This window comes from Biomphalaria glabrata, chromosome 17, assembly GCF_947242115.1.
Source record: "Biomphalaria glabrata chromosome 17, xgBioGlab47.1, whole genome shotgun sequence".
Lineage (NCBI taxonomy): Eukaryota > Metazoa > Mollusca > Gastropoda > Planorbidae > Biomphalaria > Biomphalaria glabrata.
Window position 1 is genome coordinate 20,468,841 of NC_074727.1, and position 24,256 is coordinate 20,493,096.

Genomic DNA, 24,256 nt, shown 5'->3' on the forward strand with positions numbered 1-24,256 from the left:
AAGGGTTAGCAGGTAGGACCTTTTGCTTTTTGGGCCGGATTTAAGGAAAGGCAGAATAGAGAAGCTTTGAGTAGAAGACTCGACGGCCATTTTCCCTGTAATTAAACGTTTTAACGGTTTACTAAAGCGATATCCAGTTCTTTCAAGAGCGTCTGAAAAGCTGTGCGGACTAGCATGTGTGTTATAACACTTGATTGGAGCATAACAATTTATCAAATGTGAAAGCAGCAAAAGAATTAGAGAATGAATTAGACATAGTTTAAGGGACCATAAAGACAGGATCGAGTTAAATGGAAGATGGCATAAATTGATGTTGGAAATCAAGTACCAGTGCTTCTTGTGACTGAATTAGAGACAGTATTGTTGTAACTCTAAGGCAGGCAACTTAACGAGGCTCTACAGTAAATAAATAAGTGTGTTTATTTACCAGGACAAACACATAACAGACTTTTGCATTCCAAGAGTCTTGTTACTAATTCTACCAGTCATTTCACCAGCAACCTGAATGCGGACCAACGACAGCCTTCTCCGCTTCGCTCCAGGTCCCTACTACAGTCCTCAGGCAGCACATTCCCATGTAAAGATCGTACATTTTTTAAAAATAAGTAATTATGTCATAAAGTTTGATTCAGTTATGACTGCATATAAGTAATAGCGTCTTAAAAGTCAGTGTTGTTTTTTTTTACAGCTTCTTAACAGAGTTAAACGACTTAAAAGTGTTTGAAATGAACGAACAAATGTTCTTCCAAAGTTGTGGGCTTCAACTGGCCACGAGTCACGGGCCCAAGCGTAATGATCTCCTTCGCGCCATGGTTTCTACGCCACAGCTGTGGGCCCCTATTGGTCGTGGGCCCGAGTTCATTGAACCCCTTCGCGCCATGGATGCTATACGCCACTGCATCCATGCTATAATATAGTAGACAAGTGGACTGAACAACTAGACTAACTAGTGCAAATGTTCATATATACTAATATGTTACAGCCAAGGAGTTTTCGCATGAAGGCTACTTGTATCGCGCAGTAGAGCTTTAAACAAAACAACTAATACAAACACGCAAAATAAAAAATACTTTTAAAAAAAGCTTATGTTAAGTGAAATAGTATCAATTAGTTTGGATCAGTCATGTAATCCTATACTCTTAAGCGAGCAATTCTTGTATGTATGTATGTATGTCATAACACAGCTTCTCTACGCCTTACTTGCTCACACTAAACATGATATCCATCTAGCGGTCAACGAGTTTGAGTACACTGCAGCCTCTTTTGATTTAACTATAAACCTCGGTAAAAAGCTTGGAGTTAGGGCCAGGAGAGATCTGAATGGATGGATGTGTAAAAGCAGGCCATAGTACCACAAGGATGGATGGATGGCAAAAGCCGGTATGAACTTCCTATAGTCCGACTGTCAGGCTGGGCAGGGCACGTATCCCGTATGGGTAACGAGCATATTGTTTGGCGTAACAGAGGTGCCCCACGGAAACGTTTCTTTAGAAAACTAATGCCATGATTTAAGTCTAATAAGAAAAAATGCGCCATTTTACTTTGTCACTAAGTGCATGTTTTACCCTATAACGTAGAGAAGTTACATTGCAAAGACTTTCTTCCAAGCCAATAATAGTAAGCCTACAATAGTTTTACGCAAAAGATAGATTGTAAAACTATAAGACGGACGTGAGCTGTAGTTTGTCTAGACTGTAGGAGGACTTAAAAGACTTTAAATTTAATCGACATGTACAATTAGGCCTACAATTAGAACTAACAGAACACTAAAACAACTCTTCAGATTAGTAGTCTTTATCCGATCGTTCATTTTCGTAATTACAAGAATATTCCCAAAATGACTTCGGGTATATAACCTTCCGAAATTATTTAACAGAGCGAGGTTCGGCCACCTGGTACAAAAATATTCTCAAAATGACTTCGGGTATATATCCTTCCTTAACAAATTATTCATCCGAGCGAGGCTCGGTCACCTGATATTTAAATTTAAATTCACAAATGTGCTATGCTTGCCTTGTTCAGAGTCTTTGTCATTGGCGCGTGAGATGGAACTAATCAGTCGGATTTTTTTTCTGTTATTTTGCGGATGTAAGTCTAACTACTGCATTAGCCTTCGGAATAATTATATAGATCTAGTATAGTTTCTATCTCTATTATGTATTTCAGAAGTCTTCCCGTCCATTTTATTATTTTAACAACCTGGCATACCAGATTTCGAGACAAGAACGATAAGTCTTAATAAAAACATTTTAATTCCGGGTCAAAAAAAAAAAAAAAAGAAGTCTGTTGTCAAACGCAAAATAAACGTGCTATATTTGAGTATACAGATAGATCTAGATCTAGATCTAGAATCTAGATCAACCAAGTAAAATTTAATTCAGTTTGTAAGTCATAAGTGTTATCGAAAGCGTAACAAATATCACATTATGGCATTAATTTAATTTCAGGCTAGCTACCCTAACACTCAGTCACATTCAGTGTAACACAGCCCCAGTTACCAGTAACTTAAACTTGTAAGTAAGTTTAGTAAGGCCCAATAAGTGAATAAGTTAAGTAAGCCCAGTAACTGAGACTGAGTAAGCCCAGTTCAACTTAAAATTAAAAGTTGTGTCAAAGTAAAATAAAAGTTCAAGCATAGCAGTTGACTGAGTTGTAGACTCATCGGAGTCATTATAGAAAAGAAAGCATTTTGAAGTCAATGAACTTGTACACTGGTTTCTTATGGTGCTCAAATTCAAGGCATTTTTCATTTAGATCTAGCAGTTTGATTTTAAATATTTGTTCAACAGGCTGATGAACAGGGCTTCTAAGTTCTACCTGTTCTGAGTCTGAAGCCCTGCCTTTTCTTTGGAAAATACCTTATTTTAGCCTTAGTAAATTTAAAATTAGTTAGACTAATTTTTAGTCATTAGTTTAGGCTAGTTTAGCCTTAGTATTTTCTTGTTCAGGTGGTTTTATCGTTCTATGCCTGGTTTTGGCATTGCTCCAAGTTTCCTTTCTTGGGCAGTGGAATAAATAATGATTTAAATTTTAATGGTAAAGGTACTTCTTTCTAAAAGTAATAGTTTCATTACACTCTATTAATTTACATTTAATAACATGAAATTTGAAATAATATATTTATAGGCCTAATAATTAATATTGAAGTATTATAACTAATATTAATTACTTTAATTAGCTCTAGACTCTAGATCCATTAATTGACTAACTAATTATTAATTTAAATTGACTAGTAGAATCATTCATTAATTTATTACAAATTAAAGTTAGGTTTAGAGAATAGACCTAAAATATAGATCTATTCTGATTTAAATATAGATATTATAATATAATATGATTCACAATCTTATCGACTAGACTCATTCTACTCTAAACTAAATGATTCTAAAATCTTACTGTTACTGATTGTTAGATTAAATAGAATCTAGATACTAAGACAGATACAGAAGTCTAGAATAGATCTAAAGTATTCTAGATCTACTGTAGCTATTGCTGGCCTTCACATGTGGCAATTAAGTGGTGCTTAAACCAGTAAGCTTTCAGCTGGAGGGGCTCTGAATTCCAAACCTCTGCTGATTTGCAGCTATATACCCAAACATTGGGAAAAGCTATGGGAATCAACTATGAGGAAAAATCCTGTGGCCTTAGGCAGCTTGCAGCACTCAGTGCCACACACTGACTGAGCTTGCAACGCCACTCATCCTAAACTGTGTGGGCACTTGCGGTTCTTTTGGATAGATAAGCTGCATGAGAAGATAGAACTGCTGTGTGGGCGACATTGTTCTGACTATAGCTAAGCTGATCCCTGGCACTCATCTCATCATGGGTTTTTTTTTTAAATTCAGGATAAACTAACCGTAAAGTAGTGAAAGAGGGGGTGTGGTGGCCAAGTGATAACAGCACTTTGGTTCTGAACTGAGAGTCTTGGGGTGAAATCTGTCACGGCCTGGTTCTTGTTGTAGGCGTGATGACGCGAATGTCTCTGTGCGTTGTAGATACCTCTTCTGGTACTACTTTAATGTTCTCTGACTTGTTAACTAAATACTTTCTCACACGCACTAGATTTGCAGGTGCGTGAGAACACTAACACACTGAATTCTCCGACCACAACATTTAGAATTATTAATAAACGCTCTTGTAGCAGACTTGAATTTTATTCACACAATAATATATCACAAAAGATATTGGCGACTTCAGCCATCACACATTATACATATCCAAGGAAATAAGTTCTGAACTCAAATCAATTATAATAACTTCAATACTTCAATACTAATACATAACTCTGCTGTCAAAAATATCCATAGCACTCCTCTCGCTCTGAGAGTCTAATATCTACTGAGGTGTCCACCTCGTGGTCAGTCCCCGACCAGGAAAAAAATCTCATGCAGTTAGCACGGAATAGTTCAGTGACTACTAGTCACCAAATATTACAGGGGTTCTAAAACTGATACATGACAAAATCTCAATAAAGACTGATTTTGAACTTTGGATTTTAAGGATGCCCCAGACTCCACCAATCTCTAATGATTACCCAAACATGGGGAAAAGCTATGGGAATCAACCATGAGGAAAAATCCTGTGGCCTTAGGCAGCTTGCAGCACTCAGTGCCACACACTGACTGAGCTTGCAACGCCACTCATCCCAAACTGTGTGGGCACTTGCGGTTCTTTTGGATAGATAAGCTGCATGAAGAAGATGGAACTGCTGTGTGGGCGACATTGTTCTGACCATAGCTAAGCTAATCCCTGGCATTCATCTCATCATGTTTTTGTTTTTTTGAAAACCCAGGATAAACTAACCGTGAAGTAGTGAAAGAGGGGGTGTGGTGGCCAAGTGATAACAGCACTTTGGTTCTGAACTGAGGGTCTTGGGGTGAAATCTCAATGTAGACTGATTTTGAACTGTGGATTTTAAGGATGCCCCAGACTCCACCAATCTCTAATGATTACCTACATATGTTGATGTATCCTCATCAATTTCATCATTATTTAAAATGTGAAATTTGAGCCATATGTAAAAAAACAACACTACATGCTTTGAAAATTGTCACTTCTAGAATGCGCCTTTCTCACTGAAATGCTAAAGAATCAGTGAAATGCTAAAGAATCATAGGGATACAAGTACTACACTTCCAAATAGCTAAATAAATTTCATTTCTTAAATTTCAGTTATAGCTTATTGAAACATATTTAGTTATTTAAAAAATGGACACTGCTAGTATTTGTGTTCACTAATTCTAATTTTCTTTTTTGCTGCAAGAGTATAAATATCATATTTCCCAATATTCAATCATTTGAACAAATTTTTAATCTTTGATGGTGAGGTATGTAAGCCACATTGTAATCCTCATTACATGGCAAAATGAGTTTTTTTTTATAAGTCTCCACTTACCACAGTTCAGTGTTCAGGCCTATGACAATTGGTCTTGACAGTCTTGATCATACTGGTCTTTTATCTATATTCTTGTATAGTAACTTTCAATACTTTGCTTGACAGTAATTGATTTTGTTTTGTAGGAGAAGATGTCTTCAACACCAAGCATGGATCAAGGCAAAGATGCTCCTCCAAGACAGCAGACAATGATCTACATCTGTGGTGGTGAGAGACATATTTCTATTTCAAAGATGTGGAATGAAAATTAATGATCGTTTCTGTCCAGCTTATTTATGTTAGCACTAATTAGTCTAATTATGTTATAAGTTTTTTTTTGGAAATATTTATTCTTGTGCATTTCATATTGTTATTGGTTCAATTTTAAAGGAAAAATCTTTTTGACTTTTAAAACCATATATACTAGACCTATACAAGTTCTCTGCTTCATGCTGTTTAATACAGTTACTTTATTAAACTATATCAATTTAACAATTCTAACTCAAATCACCATTGACTATATAGTGACTTTAAAAAAAGTTAAACAGTTAATTAAACCTGTTCACTTTATAAATGCAATCTGAAGTATGGGAAGTGCTGTGGCTGAGTGGTAGAGTGCTTGGCTTCTGAACCGAGGGGTCACGGGTTCGAAAACTGGTGACTACCTGGATTTTTAGGGTGCCTCTGAGTCCACCCACCTGACATTATTTAGGGAAAAGCAAATGCAGTTGGTCGCTATGCTGGCCACATGACACCCTTGTTAACAGTGGGCCATAGAAATAGATGCCCTTTACATCATCAGCTCTATAGATTGCAAAGTCTGAAAGGGGAACTTTAAAAAAAAAATCTCAAGTGTAAGTAATTGTAATTGTAAATAAAATTGAGTTTATCACACATACATGCTTTAAATTGTAATTCAAATTATAATTCAACATAGACATTATGTTTCAAAAACATAATTTCTAAGAGTCACTATAGTTTGATTTTAAAAAATCTCTCTTTTTAGAATGATAGTCATTATGTGTTGCTTTTTTTTCCCCAGAATGCCATGCAGAAAATGAAATAAAAGCTAGGGACCCAATTCGTTGCAGAGAGTGTGGTTACAGGATCATGTACAAAAAGAGAACCAGGCGTTGTATCCTTTTTCTTATTTTACCATACGGAACTCTTGGTCAACATTAGTATAGGAAATGGACCCATTAAGGCTTACCCTTTTACCTTCCTCATAAATTTCTTTTACCAATCTGAACTTTACACATCATTTAATTTTTTTTTTAATAAGTGTTTTAGGGTTAGAAATAGTCCAAGAAAAAACTTTTTTCTTAAACAAAAGATAAAATGTACAAGTGGTCCTTCTTTCCTAGTGCCATTAGAGAGTTTAACGAGTTGCCTCAATCAGCCAGGAAAACAATGACTTAGCTGACTCCTGCGGGAGGTTTGGGCTAGGAGGTTAATTATTACCTTCAATGGACCTCATTCACCAATCGTAAACAAACAACATTTTGCTAAGTGATTCTCTATCTCTTCTATACAAATTACGTAAAGGCTTTCACGTGATAAGTTTTTTTCATTGTTTTATCAATATTATCACGTGGCTAAATGTTGTTTGTTAACGATTGGTGAATGAGGTCCATTCATATAAAACAAAAACAAGCAGCAGTAAACAAACAACATTTAGCCACATGATTCTCTATCTCTTCTATACAAATTACGTAAAGGCTTTCAAGTGATAAGTTTTTTTCATTGTTTTATCAATAATATCACGTGGCTAAATGTTGTTTGTTAACGATTGGTGAATGAGGTCCATTCATATAAAACAAAAACAAGCAGCACTGATGATAATGATTTGAGTAATAACAAAAAAGCTCTGCGTAATAATATTAGAGCACAGGACTTGTCTTTAAGTCCAATAGCATGACTAAATTCCTTAACTTTATTCCAGTAATTGTGTTTGACGGCAGGTGATGCAGGCAGATTACTTTAACTTCCACTATTATATATTAATGTTTATTATATTTTTTTTTTGTAAATGGAATAAATTTCATGTATGTACATATATAAACATTTGTTATCATTACTGTGAGCAGTAAACATTCATTTCATTTTCACAAAACTGGTTTTGTTTTAAGTATTGCACTCATTTCTATTTTTAAAGTAATTTTGTGGTGTTAACAAAAACCACTAAAAACAAGCTAGAAATGTAGTTCATTGATTACAATATCTCCTGACACACAAACAAAAAAAAAGGGAAATTACAATACATTAAATATTTCAAGTACCAGTACCAAAATGAGTACTATGTCATTAATACAACATAAGAATATTTTTGTTAATATAAATAGGTACAATAAATTTTTAAAGCTTCCATAAGATTAAACAGTCATTTAAATGCCAAACAAATGTCCAGCTATTAGTAATGCCGGTTAAGTGCAAGTTGATATGATTAACATCAATACCACAAAAATTAAAATCTGTTTTATAACCCCTTGTCTGAATCGCCCTTACAGTCCCATACATGGAGCAAAAACATTATTTTGATGCATCCCTTTTAAAAAAAAAAGCTTGACGAGTGTTCTTCAAAACAAAATGCATGGTCCTAGTGGATCTTTGTTGAACTTTTTTGTCATTTTTAAAAGCATCATTTTCAGAGATCCTAACAATAACATTAATAATCTTTTATTACCCTTGAGGAAATTTATCTTACACATAACAATACTTTATAAGTTTCAAACTGAGCTCACCCTCGTCATTGACTGCATTATGAAAATGTAACTGTAAATGAAAAGGATTTCAGTGGAGGTTGTGGAATCAGCTCAAAGGATTTTATTCTTTGCCCCGACTTTTGAGAAAATTATGTGATGGTTGGGTTTGACAAATAGACACTTGACTTAAATATGAAAATTAAAGTACACAATCTGTCCACAAAACAAGTCATTTAGAGAAACTTTGAAGTGAAATATTGTACTGGGTTCTTGCCTGGGCAACATCTCTTATTAATGTTGTACACTTGTGGATGTCAAAAGTTAATGATTTCTCCATGACTTAACAAGTTCATTTTCTTTAACTGTAAAAGCAATTATTCTAGACTGTAGGATACCGTAATATAAGCAACCATAAGGAGACAACATACAGCGAACTTAAATAAATTCACAAGTTTCAAAGACCAGACATCATCAGCAACTTTAACCTTCTGTAAAGTACTGGTTGAATTTATTTTTTTTACAAATATTGGACTTCAAATGAAGTTGATTGTTATTTCAAACCTGCAGGACAGCAAGGGATGGCAGAAGGTAGGGGTCAAGCTCTGGTCCATTATGATGATGTGCTACACAACCAAACAGTAATTCCATTTGAAGAAGTTGTTGCTGAACTGGGACACTTAACAACTAGCATGACTAGATTAAGGTCATAAAAGCTAACTTGAAAGTGACAGTACACACATTAGAATGTGGTTTGGAGGTTTGTTATTAAGAGTCAACCCAGCAATTAGCTGTACATATTTGTAGTTAAGTAAGGATTCTTAGATTATACAACAAACACAAATACCTTGGATATTTTTTTAAGGCAGATTCCTTTATTTCTAAAAGATTTCACATCATCATAGTTTCTAAAACACAATGTACACTTCTATATATAGAGTCAGATACAACCAATCATGAACCATCTACAGAACAGAGGCTTTCTGGACTATGGGATTGTGTGGTTGACATATCAAAACTGGTGTTTTCATTTGCTGCTGCTGGAATCTCATTTGGCTCTTCTGTATCACTCTCACTGCTGCTCTCATCAGCATCATCGAACTCTGCCTCTTTTCTTAATTCCTCGGCTTGGTCAAAGTAGTAATCAAATGGATACTCTGCATATTCTGCTTTGTTATACTTCTCCACCTGCAAGTCACATAATAAAAAGATTGAAAAATATTGTATAGGAAGATGTTGGACAACACTGTCTATATTTATTAGCACAATGACAAGATTAGTCAAAACAATTCTTATATTCAGATCAGATTATTTTTTAAATGTAACTATCAATTCTTGTAAAATGAGTTGCATTATTGAAAAAAAAACCCCACTAAACTGATAACTGATCAATCTTTATTTCTTAATGTCATTGTCTTCATAACTCTTTGTAGCAAAAAATATATTGACTCAAAAACAAAGCAACCTACAATATTATCCAGTATCTGGACAATTCTGAGTATTACTGTATTGCTTGACATTAGCTTAATATTGAGTTGTCTCTTTTCCTTCACCCAAAAAAATGCTCTTGACATATTTCTCAACATCACAATCTATTAATACATTCTGGACCGGTCCTAGCAATATTGGGGCCCTATGTGAAATGGACTGCGCGGGGCCCAAAGCATAAGGTCAAAATTAAGTTTTGTATTCGTCATTACAATGGCACCTCAAAATAAAGCTTTTGTCTATTTTTCAGGAGATTTCAAGGACTTTTTGGTATATTTTGCAATTGCAGGAGATTTCCAGGAGCCCCTGGAAAATCAGGAAGCTGCGGAAAGCCTGTTATATATATGTTTTAATTTAATAAGTTACACCTAGACCGCATAGGTGGCAGTGGCTTAAGTCCGGCCCTGAAAACATTCTGTGGGTATATTACCTGAGCAGCAAATTCTTTCCCTGTTCCTTGGAGACTGTAGCTTGTTATTTCCATAAATAGATCTTCAGCTGATTTGACATCTGGAACACCAGACTGTTTGAAAAACTGTTGAAAGAAAAAGATACTTAAAATTTTTTTTATTACTGTAATTTAAAAAAAAAAAAAATTTATACATACATTTTTATATAAATTCGAATGTATTTAATTTGTTTGATTTTTTTTTCAAAAAAATTTTGACCAAGAAACTTACACAAATCATATAAAAGAACTTAATAGGGACATGTTCAGCAGTTATGTACATTAATTTTACATAAACCCTGGCTTTATACTTAGCAGAACTGTTTTTTAAATTTCTATCAAATTAGACCAGCAGTATGAATCTCTAATTGTTATATGCAGTTCAAACAAAGTGAATTTGCAATAAAATGATGGATGTTATAAGAAAAAACTAAATTAAAGCTACCTACATCACAAACATTATGGCAGTCTCGCAGTAGAAAATCATGTGAGTTTGGGTTCTCTTTCTCCACAGATTGGCTGACATCCAGCGCCCAGACCTGTCCTTCATGCCATAATAAATTGTACTCACTCAGATCTGCATGGACCAAGCCACACTTATGGTACAGGTCCTTGACCAACTAATAGAAAAAAAAAGTTACCTGCATAAATCTTGTAAGTTAGGGATTGTGGTGTAAAATATTTATTTCAAATGATAACATTCTTTTCAAGACCTGGAAGTCCATGGGACTTTTGATGCAGTTATAAAGGGACAGCACAATGACATATTGACCTAAATTTTTCCTTTCTGTTGGATCAGGATAGGGATGGTATAAAGTTTTGTAATAATATCCTAATCTGTTTATGATAAGGTCAACATTCACCAAAGGTCATTGTAACATTAAACTTGTGTCTCAATGTCAAAAACTATATCTTAATTTCCTTTTGCTCAAAACCTTGAGAACAAATGTATCTAGATAAAATTCTACTAACAATGTAATTTGCAAAGTAAATGTGTATAAATTAAAGCTAAGTTCCTGTGTTAAGTAAAAAAGATATGGAGGTGTCTACAACTTTACCTGCAATGTTTGATCATAGGCTGACTGCAATTCCTCTGAATTTAGTTTCACCTCTTTCAGTTTTGGTGCTGGGATTTCACCTCCAATGCAAGTCATAGCCAGCACATGCTTTTTAAGAGACAGAGGTGTAGGACAAGGAATATTCTGTCTGCGCATTCTGAAGAATAGAAGGATTAAAAAAAAATATATATAAATATAACAGAAAGAAGAGGATCAAACTAATTATTGAATGCTTAGTGATGCACTAGACATAACAGAGTCCATTTTCATCTTGTTTTTAGATTTGGGATGTCTGGCCGAGAGGCTTAGTACACTTGGGCCTGCCTGGCTTGGCTAACTATCAAGGGGGCTTGAGGTTTGACACCAGACTCAAGCAGAGTTGTGTTAACTGAGCACCTAAGGCAGCTGACTGAAAACATTCTCCCAGATACCCCCTTCCCTACTGTTCCACAAATGAGATTGAACCATAGTGCTCTGAGCATTCTATATGCGTGAAAGTTGTGCTATTTAAAAGTTATTTGCTAGCTGTTAGGTCATTCCATTATTCTTGCCCTCGTTTCTTTTTTTAAACCCTGTCTGAGTCCTCTGTTACAGATGACAATTTAGTGCACCTTGTTGTATTGTGAGCACACTGTTTAAACCAATTCTTGTAAAATACATAAAACACTTGATTATTAATGTATCCCTTAATTATCTTCAATTCATTTTAGCTTTTCCCCTCCTCTTTTTTATTACATACCAATGCAAAGAAATTTTTAAGCTAAAAGACAAATGATTAAAAATAATGTTCATCTTCTAACATATTTGAAAGTAAATATTTGGGTTAGCCATAGTTATTGTTCAATTGTATTTTTATATGGACGTTTTGTTTTAAATCAACAATGATTATAATGATTTTTTAAAATGCTTAAAATCAGTTGATTTAAATTATCTCAGCTATGACTGCCAGAGAAACATTTAATCTTAAAATAGTTGAGACCAAAAAAAAAGAGCACAGTCATACCTTTTTAAATTTAGATACTCTTTTTCAGCCCACAGTTTAATGATCTTGCGTGGATTTTGCTTCTTGTAAATATCTTTTGACAGTCTGTGGTCCCCGTGGACATACTTGGCTCTGGTGCGGAACTCATTCATTGTGGTTTTAAACACTTTGAGGATGATATGCTTGGGGAGTTCTTCATCATCTTTCCTATTTGATATTTAGTGAAAAGGTTGAAATGCTAATATATGTCACCAGAAAAAAGGATAAGACTAAATAACATATGAATCATTACTGGTTAAATTAGACACATGCAGTGACTGAAATATGTGAGAATTACAAATTACTTCATTGAGTACATGTCTAATTTATAATAGTTATGACTGGAGAGTATAATATTAAATACAAAAACAAACAATGAAAAGACATTAAAAGTCCAAATCATTGAAAGAAAATGAAGGAACTGGCACACACCCTAGAAAGGATACTAGAATAAAGTGGAATTACAGTGGAATCTCTATGAAAAAAGATACGAAGAGAAATCCAAGAAAACAAGAAGATAACGTGCTGCATGAGCTTTGAACATAAAACAATGAGCTGTATGAAATTGAGAGAACAGCAAAGATTTTCCATTTAAAATGAGAAATCTTGAAAGAAGCTAAAAAATTCCCCAAGAAATCCCAAGGACAAATATATATATATATATATATATATATATATATATATATATATATATATATATACTAGCCTGACATTACCCGCGGCCTGCGGGTCTAAGTTTGTGTTTACTAGTTTGAGTTTAGGCACATCGGCTCAATTTAGGCCATGTCGTGCCGGTTAGTGTTTACTAATCTAGTGGATTGGATTGGATTTAGATGCATGTTATACTTAGCTAATGATCCTTTCAAGTTTTTTCTCTTTCGCTACAAAAATAAAATTAGTTGTGCAAAAATGGGTTTACCCGAAGCATACATATCTATTAAAAACAAAAAGAGCGATAGATTAATAGTACAATTAATAACGGGTTTACCTGATTTGTTAAATGAATGGGATAATAAAGTAGACAATTAAACGAAATAATTTTTAGTACGCGATTCATGAATGAATATAGACCTAGTCCTATCTCAACACGGCTTCGCAGCTTTCGTAAACGAATGTATTAAAAATGCTTTAGAAAACCAAATTTGAATGTTAATCAACATATGAAACGAATGGACGATAATTAGTATGTTCATGTATTAAAGTATAAAACTATCTGTGCAAAGAGACGTTTTATCATCTTAGAGTTTTAGATCTAGGTGTGTAACATAGCGGTATTGTCTAATGAAAGAATGTTCATCAGGAAATCTGTAGTCACAGATATAAGGAACTAATGTATGTAAAAAATGGTTTTGAAACACAAATTTGAAGGTTAATTTTATGATATAATGAAATCAATGGACCTTCTTTTGTATTTTCATGTGTCAAAGTAAAAAACTATCTGCGCAAAGTGTATTTCTTAAAATTAGATCTAGATCTAAATCCTTTCGATCTTTTCTCATGTCAACATTGTAAATATGGCCTAGATCCATAAAATACTATAGCTGTAATAGAGTTGGTCTTTTTTTTTTTTTTTTTTGAGGATCATAAGTTTGTTTTAGGGCCACAATACATACACTACCATCTAAGTTGGTACCCAAGGAATATTTCTGCCAAGTTTTATCAAGATTGGTCAAGCAGTTTTTATTTCTATACGGGGACATACATACATACATACGCTAAACATTCTGCTCTATATAATAGATATAGATTATACAGAGTGTAAAATAATTTTTTTTTCAAAACATAAGCTAATAAAAGAAACAATAGGTACTTACATTCCTCCAGATGACTTAAAAACCATTGCCTCCTTTCCTTCACTGGTTATACCATCAATAGATGCCAGATAGCCTGAGTTGACCATCTTGTACATCAGCAGCCTAGTCCTTTCATCTACTGCTTTCATCTAAAGTAAGAAATTTAAGATGAAATGGATTTGTACTTAAAATTGCAGTTTTTTTTTTTTGTGTGTGTGCAAAGGGACAAGGTGATGAAGTAGTTAAGTACCAGTAGATTAAGTGATGATCCAGAATTAAATTTAGGGTTAAAAAAGCAATTTAACATGTTTTTTAAGTGCAACAAGCTCTAATGGGTTCAAACATCTGTTTAAAAAAGTTACAGTTAAAGGTTATCAGTTTTATATGTTCCTTCAGATCATCTTATCATAACTCAGACCTCTTGCAGGATGGCAGAGGAATGCATACCAGGCAACCATCAGAGTGGTGGCCACATAACAGACTTGATAACCATTCATAATAGAGCAAGGCAAACTTAGCTTTAACAGATCTGAAGATCTTTAGGTTTAAATGCTGAAATGTATCCCACATTTTACTAAATGTGTCTGGTATTTTTAGTGTGAATATAATATATAAAGGTATTTTGGTGTGTATATATTATATAAAAGCACTAACACCCATTCTTGAATAAAAACAAAACAGACTGTCTTGCACCACAATAATACAATCTTGTGAAAAGGATCAATATAAATACTAAATGATAGGCTAGTCACTTACAGCAGTAGAATGGTCTTTCTTTTCATGAACCCTTTGTCCTTTCTTGTTTTCCACTACAGAGAGGGTCTTGAGTTTGTTGTAGACATGATTTGGTAGCCTCATGTCCATTCCTTCTCCATCTCCACATTCAAACTCGGGAGGGAACTTATGAAAAAAATAAACAAAAAATAATTTAAAAAAATTAAAGAATGCTAAAAAAGCACTATGATATAGGCAATTTATTTTGAATGATTATCAAAAGTTAATGACAGTAAAAGTTTTTTTATTACAAGTTTTTAGAAAAGCATAAGAGATTGCAGGATTAGTAGAAATGTTTAAGAAAAAGAAATCGTACAAGAGTAAAAAAAAAGGTCTTCCCGGAGGGCAAACACCTTGAAGAGACAAAAAGATATCTAATTGTTAATTAGTTTCCGACTGTACAAGTTCTTGATACAGGCAAAGAAGAGTGAATAGGACACATGGCAATCTAAAAGTTCATCAAACAAAGAGGTAATAATAATAACAAAAATACGGCTTGTCTTCAAGTCCGAAGATTAATGAGGAATGCAATACTTCTTGTGGCTACGTAAGAGGTAATAAGAAATTAACATATAACAACTATGAGACTTACATCCATCAAGCGCTCAGCATTGCGTCTGCCACAAAGCTCGCTGTCATGCTTTGTCACAATATTTCTACCCTGGCCAGCGTAGCCTTTTCCACCAATGGAAGGTTTTGGCGATTCTGTAAGTCAGGTATGAAAAAATATATGATCCTCATCGTTTAGTTTATTACATTTATAACTATTATTTCTGTAGGCTTACAAAAATCTTTTAATAAGTATTTTGTCTTGCTGATATACATGTGTTAATTTACCCCAATTTGTTGGAGCAGGAAATTCTGGGAATTCTTCATCATAATCGTCCTCCTCTTCTTCCACATTACTTTTCTCCTGGCGCTGATGTTTCATTTTATAATTTTCAAATGACAGAGAAACTGAAAGCATATTAATAAATCTTTAGTGACATGTATCCAAAAAAATGACAATTCATTTTATATATACATCCATTTTACTTTACACAAAAAACACTATTTTTAGACACTTCATGTATTACCTTTGCTTGAACCATTATGTTTCTTTTCCACTTTGTCAATCATGGCATCATATTCCTTGTCAAATTCCATCTGTAGGTACCGAGCTATGAGTTCATCATTTGGATTTTCCCCAATCTCTTCTGCTGCCAATTTGGCTGCCAGCTCTTCATCAGTTAAAACAGGAGCTACATTGCTTGCTAGATTTTCACTGGATGATATAAAAAAAAATTAATGAGGGGGGAATGGTCAGCATGATATTGTGAGCTGTTTCTTGCAAGATGCAATTTAAAAAAAAATTGATTAAAACAATTACTTTTTATCTTGTTTATATTTGGCAGAAGAAAAAGTTTATCTTCAACTAATGATCAATATCAATATTTTTGTTTTTAATTTAATCAAACCTAATCTAGAATCTAGATCTATGAGTATATTATATTAAAGTTAATCTAACAAATTCTAACATATAATCTCCAAAATTCTTCTTTAGATTAAATGTCTTGAAAATTAGATCTAAATGTTTAAAGAAAAAATAAGAACATATTATACATATATATCTAATTACTTAGACTTAGTTACGTACCTGTTAGTAGTGTTAGCAGCATTGCCAAACATAAGCTGTTCAGCTATAATGGCTTCATTTAACTGTTTAGTGTCTATTTCCAATGCAAGTTGTTCACTCATAACATCTTCAAGAGAACATGGAACTGGAGTTGATGCCAATTTACCCCAAGGGCTTTTTGGTGCTATGTTAATCTCTTGTACTTGTGAAACTTGTGTTGTTTTCATAATTATGGTTAATGTTTTGGAGTTGATTTTCTTTTCTTTAGGGAATCTTTAAGAAGTATAAAAGAGTTAGATTTAGAAAATTTAGATATCTATGTTACAGTATGTTTTGTATTTTATTGCTTTTAAGTTTAGCTAGACCAGCTAGTCTAGAGTTAAACTAGATTAGTCTAGTAGATAGATCTAGACCTAGAATAATCTAGATCGCTAGATGACTAGATCTTAGACGTCTTAGTAGATCAGATGATGATCTAGAATCTGTCTCCATATTATGTATATTATAGATCTAGACCTTATAGATCTATAACTATATTCTATATAGTTTATAGTATTATCATTAATTTTTGACGCTCACATTCATGATTACCTAAAAATTAAAACTTTATATTGTCACCTGGCGACTGATTATTTATTAGAATAATTAGAATTTAGATTCACAATTAGATAGATCTATAAAATCTATTCACATAATTCAGTATTAATATTTTCACAGTTTCTAGTCTAGATTAGAATTAGATCTAGAAATTACCCTAGACAGTACCTGAAAGTCTAATCTAGCGCTACTTATATAAAGTGTTTTAAGACTTAGTCTATAATCTAAACTCTGAGCTGGCCTGGTAAGGCTCTACTCTAAACTTAAACTCTAGACTGTAGCATAAATAATCTAGATCTAGATCTACGCCTCTACGCTGTGGTTTGTTTGGTGCTAAAAATATACTGTAGTCTTGCACAACTATGTGACAGAGAAGTATTTCCGGTTCACATTCAGCTGAGCGCATTCACGTGAAATACTAAAAAATAAACAATACTAATACACGCTTTGGTTTAGACTACTTTAGACATGGTTTAGAGTTTAGATCTGTATGTATGTTTTAATCGCCCTTGATATTTATTTCTTCCATAGTCGGTACTCAGTAGTTGATTACCATGGACATATATATTTATTTATGTCTATGTCTCTATGTTGATTACCTAACTTTTAACTACTAAAAATTAATAATATATAATATACGTTAAAATACAAGAAATGTAATATTTTTTTTTAAAAAGGTGCCTGTACCACGAACCGGTGCGTACCGTCACAAAAAAAAAGCCCTGTATTATATATATATATATATATATATGATTATATTAATATACCGGTATATATATATATATATATATATATATATATATATATATATATATATATATATATATATGTAACTCTCTAAGGCAGGCACTCAACGAAAGACAGGTCGGCAACAATAAATGATGTATTTATTTATTATAACTAGTATAAGCATCAACAAATAGTAATAGTTACTAGTTAGACTTGGACGTCTGCTATAAAGTCACAGGGAGTAATATTTCTTAAGTTCTAAGAGTCCTACTTTATACCAGAACACAGAACAGACCACCGACACACTTCCCAGTGTCGCTCCAGGTCTCACACACGGTTTCCTAGTATCACACAGGACAGCACTCAGCACCAGACTGTTCAGACTCCCATGACTTCTAGCCGGCTCACAACAGTCCTTCTTCCTGTCTCAATATGTCTTTCACTAGTCGTGTTCAGTAGTGCTCAGATGCGCACCATTAGTGTAGCGCGGGAGCGTGGTTACAACAATATATATATATATATATATATATATATATATATATATATATATATATATATATATATATATATATATATATATATATATAATTCCACTACTCTTATTCATGGTAAACCAGTAACACAAACTAAAAACGCAAAATACCTAGGTGTTATAATAGGCCTAAATGAAAAACTTCCATGGAATCTCCATATTTATAACAGTATCAAAAAATCAAACAAAGCATAAGGGTTTATTACACGAAATTTCTATAAATCAAATAAGAACATAAAACTAAAATGTTATTTAACCTTGGTTAGGCCAATAATAGAATATGCATCCTCTGTTTGGGACCCCTCAACTTAAGAAAACATTAAGAAATTTGAACAGACACAAAATAGAGCAGTGAGATTCATAATCAACGAATATTCACATTTCACCTTTAGTAAAATCACTAAATTAGTAAATTTAGAAAGCCTTCTGGATAGAAGACTTAAAAGTAAAGTAGCAGTTATACATAAAACACTGAACCATATAATCTTCAAATACAAAAACAAAATTTAATAAAATACTCAGAAAGTCACAAAGATAAAGGCACATTTCTCGTCCCATATGCTAGGACAAATTTGTACAAATGCTTCTTCTTCCCTAGTGCTATTAGAGTATGGAATGGGTTGCCTGAGCTAGCCAGGAAAACCAGTGACTTGGCAGAATTTTAGTCATTGGTTAATATGCATGACTGAATGCATGACGCGTAGGACGTAATCATCTTCTTTTTTGAAGTAACGTCTGTTACAATATATATATGTCATGGGCGTAGCCGGGTGGGGGTGGAATTTAGTGACTGATTTTTTGCTTGATTTTGTTTATTTTAGGTGAATTCACTGAATCCCGATTCCCCCACGGGGGGGGGGGGGATTTTATTTCGGCTACTCCCATGGGTCTTTCCATGTTTTGGTGATTTTTCACTGAATCTGAGACAATATTCTTTTCATGTTTTGGTGACTTTTCTACTGAATCCGAGACAATATTCAAATGTGAAAAAAGAAAAATTCTGTCAGAACGTGGAAAGTAATGACGGAGATAAAGACTTAAAAATGTAATAGGAGTCTAACACATTTTTCTTAATAATTTAATAGTCTTTATCTGCATACTATGCTTGTGGTGAACATACAATCTACTAATCTATTAATTACTAACAGAAGGCTTATTATTTCGTAAAGTTCTATAGAATTTACGTTAGTCTGAACATAGTGGGATCATAATAAATTAATGCAGACTAATTAAGTTTGGGCCAGTACATTTAGTCTACTAGCCTTCAAATACTACAAGTAGGCTAAACCTGCGAACTCAAGGCCGGCCTTAGGCATAGGCAAACTAAGCAGCTGCATAGGGATGCATCCGATTGGATGGGGGCCTCGCACAGGACATGTTATAGAGCATCGTACAGAAGATATATCGAAACTTGCCCTCAATATTATTGTTGGTAATGTTGGAGTACATAAGTTTTTAATAAATTTCATTTTTTTTTCAACGTTTATCTATTTTTTTCCCTAGTTTATTTGTGGCCTCCATTCACTTTACCTAGGGCCTCTAATTATTTAAGGACGCCCCTGCACGTATGCGTTAAATCAGTTCTCTATTTTCAAACTTTACTTATCACGAGGACAGGTAACGAAAGATGCCCATCATTATCACAAGTCACGCATTTTTTGGGTCGGATTGTATGGTAATGCAAAGGTCGATTCCGGCACCCAATCTGCACCTGTTCTTACTTTCAACTTATCACTGTTCATCCTTAAATTTCGTGATATTCTTAGGATACAAGCCCAGGAACTTCACTCCCCACTGCGAGCTCTTCTCCATCGAGATATTATATCCTATCTATACGCCATCTTGAAAGAGACTACACACAGTCAACTGTGTTCTCAAGGAACCATGAACTTTGTATGAGAACCGCTGGAACTGTGACGTTATCAAAACACACACACACAGACATTCTCTCTCTCTCTCACTCTGTCCACCCCTTATTTCAGGCATGACCAATAAACAAACAGACGACAGTCTTTCGCTAGTGCTATAACAATCGGTTGCGCGTAATTATATGAGCCGCTGAGTACAAAACACACGACCGTGTTACACCGTGGTACTAATTTACTTAGATTGGGGAAGGGGGGGGGGGGGCGCTTAAACAAAGGGAGACAACAGAGACGCGAACTACTACTAGGGGAGGTAATAAGCAGCTGGGAACAGACATTTTTGTTTTTATATCGGAGGTTTCCTATGATTGCTTTATAAAACGTGCTTAAAAAAGATCGGATTTTTTTTTTGTGTTGCATGGTAAGTAGATTTTGACAAATTCTAACAATCATTTAAGTGGATGCAGTGCTTTTCAATCACGTACATGCTTTTTAGAATGCCACTGTTTGAAGTGACCTATAGGCTTATATCTCCATATCTCTCTCCATATATTTCCATTAAGATCTAAAAAACAGATCTAGATCTACTAGATCACACCTACCTTATTTACATATTTACATATAAAAATAAACGAAAAGAAACTCACTTTTTCTTTTCAAATCGCAGAAAGTAGAGCTTTATACCCTTATTGAGCTGTGAATAAGTTGGGTGGTTTGCAATTTCGCGGCTGTGTGTATGTGTTAAAGTTAATTTCTATTAAGTATTGTTAAAGAGCTAATTGTCGCGCCTATTTTTTTTTGCTGCGTTATATCAATGTTTTCTAACTTAACCTCTCTCATCCCTCTTTTTGGTTAAATTTCATTGGAACCATTAAAAGACAGGGGAGGGAAGGAGCAAAAAAATATATATAAAAAAAATGGTAGTGCCATCAAAGGCCCATGCTGACCAGCAAAATGATGAGGCCAAACACAGCCTCGAAGACATCAAAGCAGTCCATGCCGCTCGTGCATTGCAGAAAGTACGGTCTAACGTTTTGCAAATGATAATACGTACAGTGTATTTTTTTTTGTTGATATTCTTGATGAATTTCAAACAAAATTAATTGTAATAAGAATTTAAAAAAAAACAACAACAAGAAAACGTGTTCGGGCCTTTGTGTCTTGCTGCTGTCACTTTTTTTTTTTTAAGTTGTCTGCGTTGAAATTTTTTTTCTTTGGTCGCGACCAGACCGGCCCATTTGGTTCCGGCCCACCGGGCATTTGCCCGTTTGCCCATATAGCCAGTCTGCCCCTGATACTGACCAAATCATCAACAGATCTGGTATCACACCTGCTTATCCAGCTACTCATTTCGCTCCATTAAAATCTTTGACAGCTGCACAATCTCCCCCCCCCCTTTTTTTTTCCCAAACAAATTTCTTTTTTAAATGTTTGAAACTAATGACATCAAGGGCTACGTTGCAGTTGGGTGACAGAACAACAAACAACTTTGGCATTCGGCCATTGATTTTAATTTATTATGTTTTGTCACCAATAAGCCTCTTACGCCTCATGAATGTTAAGATTTTACTTAAAATCTGTATTTTAATTGATTGATTTATAAAGGCATGACAAAAACATGCCCTTCCCATTTTCAAATTTTGCGATCTATAGGGCAGACGATGTCAAGGTCATCTGTTTCTTTGGCCAACGGTTAACGAGCAGGATGTCATTTAATGTGGCCAGCACAGCGATCAACCGTCTTTACATTTTCCCCAACGAATGTCAGGTACCCATCAGAGTTGGGTGAACTCAGGGGCATCCTAAAAATTCCGAAATTCAAAATACCAGTCTTCACCGAGATTCGAACTTAGAACCACAGGTTAAAAACATGCTGAAGGCATTTGGCACAACTTTGTAAATACGGCGGTACCAGCCTACGTTATCTTATATAATACAGACGTTACTTCATAAAAGAAGATGATTACGTCATACGTTAACTTATATAATACAGATGTTACTTCATAAAAGAAGATGATTTAGTCCTAAGTTGTCGTTAACAAATAATATGAACTATTATGAACTATTTTGCATGCTAAATTCTGTTGTAAAAATGTGTGAGATCTGTACATGTAATGTGCATTCTTTTTTTTTAAACTAAAGTAACACTAGAAAATAAAGTAAAATATGCATTAAAAAATAATCTATATATATATAAATGTTACACTACCAATATCACGCTTCGATCCACTTTGTGAGACCGTTAAAACATTGTACACAGTTTCATAGAAACAATATTAAATATAGCAATAAGTGGGTAGAGTTATCAATGTTTGCTGTGATGAATGAAGTTATATGAGAGTCTCTGAACTTGACAGCTTGTTAGTTATAAATGTAGTCTTTCTTGAACTCTGAGATTGGCAGTCTGTAGTTATAAATGTAGTCTTTCTGGAGCGTCTCTGAACTTGACAGTCTGTAGTTATAAATGTAGTCTTTCTGGAGCGTCTCTGAACTCGACTATTAGTTATAAATCTGTATTTCTAGGCCGTCTTTCTCTATATATCTGCTTCATTCTGGCTTTGTCTTTTTCTACTCACATTCTCATTCTGTTTGTGTCTTTCTCTGCCCATGTCTCTGTTAATTTAACGCTAATTTTCTCTGCCCATGTCTCTGTTAATTTAACGCTAATTTTCTCTGCCCATGTCTCTGTTAATTTAACGCTAATTTTCTCTGGCTACGTCTTTTTCTCCAGCTCTTTCAATGTGTAATCTATCCATGTATCACTGACTCTTTTGTAACTCAACACCTCTCTCTCTCTCTCTCTCCACCATATACACTTCTGGTTGATGATTTCTTAAGTTTACAACTTCATCTCCTTCTTTTTTGAAGTAACGTCTGTATTATATAAGATACGAAGATAAGATCTCTAACTGTATTCTCAAGATAAAATCTCTAAATAAATTCTCAGTTTTGAGTAATTCACATATATCTCTGCCTTACACACGAGAACAACGTCTATAATGCTTCTATTGTTTCCATCGCACAAACACAAACTCAATTTACTTCGTTCCAAAACTAGAGCAATGCATTATAAGGACACCCCCCCTCCTCATTTCTTTTGCAATCTTATATGATCTCCATTGTGTTGTTGTAGCTTCTTATTTTCATCTACTATGTCTCGTATTCAAAGGTTTATCTGTTGTAAATTTAGTTTCCAGGGTGTTGCATAATTTCTAGATCAGATTTCGAATTATAGCCTATAAAAAACACCAACTTCTCGTAATTTATTAAGGATATACGTCTCCCCCTTCCCCAGTCACACACACACACACACATTGTTTGGGAGCCACTGGATATCTACTTGCTTTTTATGGACTTTTGTTTTACCGTGACAGACCTGGGATAAGAGACTCATAAAGATATGCTAGTCAGTAGTGTTGGCGTCTTAGGGCAAGTTGGGTGACAATTGTCACGCAATGCCTGTCCAACTCAAATTCCCCGAACTTATTTTAATCACTTAAACTTTAAGAAACTGTGGCTGTTTGTGCTTAAGCACTGGAAATCAAACTGCACACATATTCAACACAGACGCCTGTTATTATAGACGCTGCCTCTCATTTTCTTTTTTTTCTAATTGTGAATGTTTGTGTATGTGTTGTTGCACGTTTATTAAGTTCTTTCCCTTTGTTTGGACCGAAATCTCTGCTTTTGATTTCAATAGCTAAAATACAACAACTGAATCTAGATCTATCAGCTGTCTGCCTGATGGTGCGGTATGCGCGCTGGACTTCTCTATGGACCCGGGTTCATACACTGCCCGCTGCCGAAACATGTTAAAACAGTTTACAAACATTGTTTTGTAGTAACAAGTTTTCTACAAACAAAACGCTCCATCTTTTCCTTGTTGCAACATATTCAATAGTGTGTCCAACGGCGCTTTTTGGTCCGTTATTTTCTTTTCTAATATGCTTCTGTGGTCTTCGATCAACATTACAACTCAGAATCAGTGTGAGATCTAGGTGGGAGTAAAAAAAAATCTTTGATATTATGAAACTCCGTAGTCTACATTGTGCCTTTTTACTTATTGATTTTTCAACGTAGTGACTGCAGTATTTTCAATTTAAGTAATTATACAGGTCATTATGTTTGCCAATACTTAAAAACGTAAAAACAATTGCGTGTCGTTGAGATGTCCACAGCGATTCTAAGAGTAAGAGACCTATATAAGGTTAATGAGGGTTGTTTATTCCATACCATTTTGAGTCTTTGACTCGGCCCAGTTAT

At 34.3% G+C, this 24,256-nt stretch overlaps 2 protein-coding genes across 3 annotated transcripts in view; one reads left to right on the plus strand and one right to left on the minus strand.

Moving 5' to 3' along the window:
- Positions 1-8,926: 8,926 nt before the first annotated feature.
- Positions 8,927-17,201, minus strand: LOC106059712 (serine/threonine-protein kinase RIO3-like). Of its 2 annotated transcripts, none has more exons than XM_056015793.1 (12): positions 17,036-17,201; positions 16,292-16,543; positions 15,732-15,919; positions 15,493-15,612; positions 15,248-15,360; positions 14,638-14,781; positions 13,903-14,030; positions 12,071-12,256; positions 11,068-11,224; positions 10,459-10,629; positions 9,992-10,096; positions 8,927-9,261 (listed from the first exon to the last, which is right to left on the minus strand). In XM_056015793.1, exons 2-12 carry the CDS (start codon positions 16,495-16,497, stop codon positions 9,028-9,030), a joined length of 1,752 nt encoding a protein of 583 aa, XP_055871768.1. In that variant the 5' UTR covers positions 16,498-16,543; positions 17,036-17,201; the 3' UTR covers positions 8,927-9,027. The 2 variants fall into 2 exon arrangements, with proteins under 2 accessions (XP_055871768.1, XP_055871769.1); XM_056015794.1 differs by lacking the exon at positions 17,036-17,201 and adding an exon at positions 16,862-16,934.
- Positions 17,202-20,247: 3,046 nt separating this feature from the next.
- Positions 20,248-24,256, plus strand: part of LOC106056318 (uncharacterized) — a 33,146-nt gene continuing 29,137 nt past the window's right edge. Inside the window, exon 1 of the mRNA XM_056015342.1 lies at positions 20,248-20,414. The gene's annotated coding sequence lies outside the window, so the exon portion shown is untranslated. The remainder of the gene's footprint in view (positions 20,415-24,256) is intronic.

Bases quoted from the DNA above. Each gene is read 5' to 3' on its own strand.
- LOC106059712 (XM_056015793.1), bottom strand. From the start codon at position 16,497: ATGAAAACAACACAAGTTTCACAAGTACAAGAGATTAACATAGCACCA. The intron at 15,613-15,731 runs GTAATACATGAA...ATATGCTTTCAG, and splicing joins ACATAATGGTTCAAGCAAAG to TTTCTCTGTCATTTGAAAAT. The intron at 12,257-13,902 runs GTAAGTACCTAT...AATATCAAATAG, and splicing joins TTTAAGTCATCTGGAGGAAT to GAAAGATGATGAAGAACTCC.